Source organism: Tasmannia lanceolata, unplaced genomic scaffold (genome assembly GCF_043159265.1).
Source record: "Tasmannia lanceolata isolate RefF3 unplaced genomic scaffold, GAP_Taslan_0.1 ptg000020l, whole genome shotgun sequence".
Lineage (NCBI taxonomy): Eukaryota > Viridiplantae > Streptophyta > Magnoliopsida > Canellales > Winteraceae > Tasmannia > Tasmannia lanceolata.
In genome coordinates, this window is record NW_027518697.1 from 15,336,683 (window position 1) to 15,342,682 (window position 6,000).

The window sequence follows — 6,000 nt, forward strand, 5'->3', positions numbered from 1 at the left end:
GGTTTTACTCAATACAAAATCCTACACTTCATTGACAAATTTCTGATTGACTAAATTCGGTTGTATTTTAATCTTTGTTGGGCTTTCATGGGAGCGAAAATATAATAGTAATTTATCACCCATATTCGCTCCATTTTTCTCAATAAAGTGTAGGATTGAGAAAAAGAGAAATATTAAGGATTATACTTTCTGGAAGGTAATATTATTTCTAAAATGTGTTCTTGATGATTAGCTAGAAGTGGGATGCACAGGGTGCTTTTTTCAAATTTAGTTTTCACAGTTTTACCTCCAAACGGTCATATTTTCAAATGAGTTATATATACATCATTAAAAATTATCTAAACAAGCTTTTGAACATTTTAGAAAGATCAAATCCCATTTTCCTTGAGCCAAACTTTTCTATCAAAAGCTAAACCTCTTTGAACTTGATTTTTATATTCTATCAAGAGGATCTCTATTAAGCTCTTTGACAAATTATAGAAGCATTGAAACTTTGAAGCATCAATCAAAATCGAAGCAAATAGCAAAAATAGTAAATTTCAGAGCAAAAAAATCAGGATTAATCAGAAAAAACAGAAAAAAGAAAGAGTACTACAAAAATAGAGCACCAAAAATTTGGAGATTGAAAATTTGAGTTTACTTCAGCTTCAACTTAAAGAAGAAAAAGAGAAAAAAAATGTAAAGGAATGTAAATAAATATAAATTGCATTCTTGTAATATTATGCAATAGCTGTAAAACACAGTAATATAGATTGCTAAGAGTGTGACTGACTGACTGGACAAAGTGAAACACATAGTTAAATAAATACCATATTTTCCCCCCAAGAGAACCAATCCATCACGTGAAACACCACATCCTGCAAGCATGCATACAAAATGGAACATAGTAAGTGGGAACTAAATTTAAGAATGCCATAATATACAAACCAAATAAGTGAAATTATTACTCACCATCATCCTCTACTTTAACATAGCATGCCCCAACACCTACAGAGACATGTACTTGACACAACAAATCATAATCAGTTACAGAATTTGAAAAAAAAGAAGAAGAACCGAACATAAATGGATGGACTATATATGTAAACTGCTAGAAGAAAACCGAACTAAACCATTCAAAAAAAGGAAAAAAGAAAAAGAAAACCGAACTAGAGTTTGCCAGCATGATTTGCCATCACCTGAATTGATAAAACAGAAAAAAACCTCAAAAAAAAGGCACCCACATGAAAAATGATCTTTTTTCTTTACAAAAACATTTTAACCAGCCACATTTACAGTATTAGCCCCTCCAGTGCTTTTTCATAGAAATCATTATTGGACTTAAATTTTTTTAATGCAAAAGGTATTATAGGGCTAGAAACCGTGCATTATGGGAATGAAAACCATGTGTGCATAATGAGCAATCCCACACAAGACAAAAAGAATAGTTATATGGAAGAAGATGATGCTTGGATTGAGCATGGTATCTTGATAGGTGTTGAGTTTGTAAACTATCTCTTAATGTAGTTGCTAGTTTGTGTATCATAGCTGTGGGTCATAGGAAAGTACTAGTCATTTATATGTTTGAGGACCTATGAGCAAAAGAATGAACTAAAGGCAACAACAAAAATGACTAGCTTGATTAAATTTAAGCATGCAGACAGATGAAAAGAACTTTGAACAGGGAGAGATCAATCTTATTACCTTCGAAGCACCTGCGTCCACACTATTAAATACCAATTCCTCAACAACTCTTGTCAAGTCAAACAGAAAAATGCACGAACGCAAGGAACTATGAACAACTCTTGGCAAGCGCTCAATGCTCCTCATTCACACCAAAGCTGAAAGCATACATAAATTAAATGCTACCACATAAACAACACGTACATAGTATGATCTACCAACAGAAAATAAACATAACTTATAACAGTTCTACCAAGGTCTTGGTACACACAAAATATAGATATACACACATAGGTCATATATAAACGGTTCAATTAAAAATAGATAAACATCACATAACCAAACGGCGCATTCGGCGCAGAATGCGCCCCAACATCTCCACTCGGTCCATCTCGTCCAGAGAAAGGAAGGCCTCAGTTTTCTTGTGATGCCCGTGCAGGTACACGTAAGTATCAATGAGCTCACCTCTGGCGAAACCATCAATGTTCAGCACCGCATCTTTGAGGTCAGAGAGGCTGTGTACCTCACAAGAAGTAATTTTGGCATCAGCAGCCATTTCAATGCCCAGTCTGCATATAAAACCATAATGTGAGTCAACATACCTCATAAACAAGTGGAAAAAAGTCTAAAACGCTACTGTCATAGGTACTAACCCCACACCAATGGCTAACCTCAAGAACCAAGAAACACTGTGGATGTCTTTTTCACGCTTGTCTTTCAAATCCTCATGGCGCTCAATATATGCATTTCAGGCTGCTTCTGCCTCCTTCCTTGTGGCATAGGAGCGATAAGATGCTCTACTATACTTGTTCACTTGAAGGTGACAGTCTGCCCCCAACTCTTGAATATGCCCACCTGTCGTCCCTTGAAAACAACATAAAACTTATCCTTCGCCATTATCTGGTACCACATAAACAACACATACATAGCTGCAACAAGAAATGATAGATAAACAACATTTACTTATGATTTGGGCCAAGGACCACAACCTTCACACACACACACACACACACACACACACACACACACACACACAAATCATCAAAATTATCAAACAAAATTTAGCCAAAGACCCCAACCTTCACATAAATCTAATATATCTAAACATTACACCCATCCATAAAACTAATAGTTCCAAGAAACTATTACACCCATAGTTCCATCCATTTCACAAACAACACATAGTTTCATCAAACAAATACACCCAAAATATATCTAAACATAACACATAGATAGTTCATAAGTAAAAGGTTCATAAGTAACACATAGTTCCATCCATAAAAAGACCCAAGAACCAAAAAAACCTCCAACCGAAACGGTTCAAGACATAGACCCAGCCAAACGGCGCAGAATGCACCCCACCATCTCCTGTCGGTCCATCTTCTCCAGAGAAAGGAATGCCTCAGCTTCCTTGTGATGCCCGTGTAGGTACACATAAGCATCAACGAGGTCACCTCTGGGGAAGCCCCCAATTTCAAGCACGGCATCTTTCAGGTCAGGGAGGCTGTGCACCTCACCAGTAGTAATTATGGCATCAGCAACCCTATTAATGCTGGAAGACACAGCCTGTAACTCCGATAGAAGTGCAGCATTAGGATGCTTCTTTGACTTCTTCCCCCCACTAGCAGATGGGCCCCTGATAGGAGAAGAGTCACTATAGCCAATGCTAGCATCTAAGGCAGGTGTAGATGAAGACGCTCTACCATGAGGCGGAGTACGGAGGAAGCTGTCGTCCATATCATCTAGCCCAACCGGAAGGGTCGATGAAGAAGCACCATGTGTGTCCTGCGTCGGCTGAGTGGGATCCCTTCTTGTATCCCTGACATCCTCCCCACGTGCGTAATCATCATCGCAGACAGCTTTCATATCTTCGTAGAGGGGATACCGTTTGCTAAAGAAGCGTTGGTGTTCTGGATGCAACTGTAAAAAAGGAAAGGAATTGTCACGGAATATTATTTAAACATGTAACTTATAAATAGAGGAAGTGATATACGAAAAATAAATATTACCCTCAAGTATTCATTCTTCACTTCTTCGTCAACCGATAACTTGCATATGGTTTCATCCCAGCCAAAGCCACTGAGATTTAAGATGGAGTTCAGAGTCCTATAAGTTGTCTTCAGTGTCTTCAACCGATTTTTCACATGCTCTTTCGTTAGGGTCATGTTTAGGACAGTAACTAGTTCCTGCGCAACAGCAAAATAAGCACACTCTTTGAACCCAGAACTAGTTTTCTCCCCCTCAGCTATCTGATTCTTAAGGGTTGCCAAGAGAGCCCCATCCATAGTCACATTCCATGAGACATTCACCTTCTTATCAGCTGTACCTGCAGTACCTGCTATCTCGCCTGCAACTTTTCGAAACACTTCATATAAAAAACTTCAATCATAGAATTATAGATAACCAATAGACATAAGCAATCTTAGAAGTTACATTAACCAATACTGTAGCAAACATAGAAATTACATAAACAGATCTCAACCCAGCACACTAAATGAATATCTATAAAAATAGTACACCACAAAGAAAGGAATATAAGCTACAGTTCCAACAAAGTACACATCGAAAATGTAAACACATGTGTGTTTCCTAACGACGACGACGTGGTTGGAAATCATTCCACATCTGATTCATGATTGTGGTTCGAATGTTATGACCTTCCCTTAAATCCTCGGCCCCGATCATAGGAGGAGGAGGAACATGTCCTTCCTCCTCTTCCTCTTCAGGTGGAAGCAATGCCAGCTCATCATCAACATCCTGAATGTAGGCATCGTCGGGCATCTCCCTCCTAATGTGGTTGTGGACGCAGCAACAGGCCAACACTATGTCGATCTGCTTGTCATATGAGTACATGGGTGCTGAATTTAATATGCCGAATCGCTTCTTCAGGACACCAAAAGTTCGCTCGATTACATTCCTTGCCGAAGAATGCCTTTGGTTATACAACTCCTCGAGTTTTCTTGGTCTGCGCCCTCTAATCTGATTGAGATGGTAACCAATACCTCGGATTGGAGTTATCAAATGGGACAGGCATGGATACCCGGCGTCACCAACGTAAAACTTTCCTACAATCAAAGAAAGGATTATACTCAAATTAGCTATGTACTACGGGAACTGTATCTGTACAAACATAATAATAAGGTAACTATTATCTGGCAAAATAGGAATCCCGTTCTGCTTTGATATGGCAGATGCTAACACCCGTGAGTCCGATGCTGACCCCTCCCACCCACAAAGGACGTACGTAAACTTTAGGTCAAAGTCGCAACAGGCTAACACATTTTAGGATGGGAAGTGCTTATGACAAATATATCTTTCTGAATATCCTGAGATACTTTTGCAGGAATGTGCGTCCCGTCAATTGCACCGAGACAATCCTATAATATGGACATTCAGATGTCAACCATCACTGTGAACATGGCTCAATTACTAACAAACTACAGTCGAAATACGTAGCTATCGTAAATGTACCTTAAAATAAGGCATGGAATTAGGATTATCAAGAATTGCACGTGGTGTCTCCCTTGATGGACGTGCTATGAACATGTAGTGCAGAATGAGAACAGCATCAAGAACCTTATTAAAATACTTTGAAACAGTTGTCCCAGACCTTCTTGTGGTTGCCCTAACAGTACGATTCCTTTCGTTGTGTGAAATCACACTTAAGAAAATCATAACTTGTTCCTCAACAGTGCAATGAATTGTGTCTTCCAGCAAGGTAGTGTTTCTTAAAAGGGCCACGAAGGTGCGGAAGCACCGAACATCCATACGAAGAAGAGCAATACAATGGTCCTCTGCGTTCGTGATACGTCTAACAAAGGTCCTACCGGTTAGGTACCCGCTTTCGTAAGGTGCTCTTGTAATATTCTGCTCTAGGTATAGTCGAACCCTAAGGGTAACTGCAGCTGCCGCAGGGATTACTATAGCTGCAGCTCGAAGGATCAACATCCGCCTATCTGCTAGTTGACGAGGCATGATGGTAACCTTACGAAATACTAAAAAAACAAAATTTAGTATAAGAAGACAACCGGCAAAGACACCATAACCACAGTCACAACCATTGAAACAAAACTCCTATAGCCACCACCAACCACCAAAGCACCGACTTACAACCACAACCACCGTAACACCAAACAATATCATCCACAAAGCACCGACAACCGCCCACAACCACTAAACCACCAAACCACCAAACACCCATCAACCACCAAAGCACCAACATCCATCCAGAACCACAAAAACATCTAAACCATCATCAACAACCAAAGCACAAACATCCACCCACAACCACCAACACATCCATACCCAAAACATCCATACACCAACAACCACCGACAT

General features: G+C 39.5%; 2 protein-coding genes across 2 annotated transcripts; both read right to left on the reverse strand.

Moving 5' to 3' along the window:
- Positions 1-3,077: 3,077 nt before the first annotated feature.
- LOC143853685 (uncharacterized) lies at positions 3,078-3,880 on the reverse strand. Its single transcript, XM_077363404.1, has 3 exons — positions 3,672-3,880; positions 3,366-3,582; positions 3,078-3,228 (listed from the first exon to the last, which is right to left on the reverse strand). The coding sequence occupies exons 1-3, from the start codon at positions 3,825-3,827 to the stop codon at positions 3,209-3,211; spliced, it is 393 nt and encodes a 130-aa protein (XP_077219519.1). The 5' UTR covers positions 3,828-3,880; the 3' UTR covers positions 3,078-3,208.
- A 371-nt stretch (positions 3,881-4,251) lies between these two features.
- Positions 4,252-6,000, reverse strand: LOC143853801 (uncharacterized). The gene is made up of 4 exons (XM_077363530.1): positions 5,883-6,000; positions 5,134-5,657; positions 4,961-5,039; positions 4,252-4,727 (listed from the first exon to the last, which is right to left on the reverse strand). The coding sequence occupies exons 1-4, from the start codon at positions 5,998-6,000 to the stop codon at positions 4,252-4,254; spliced, it is 1,197 nt and encodes a 398-aa protein (XP_077219645.1).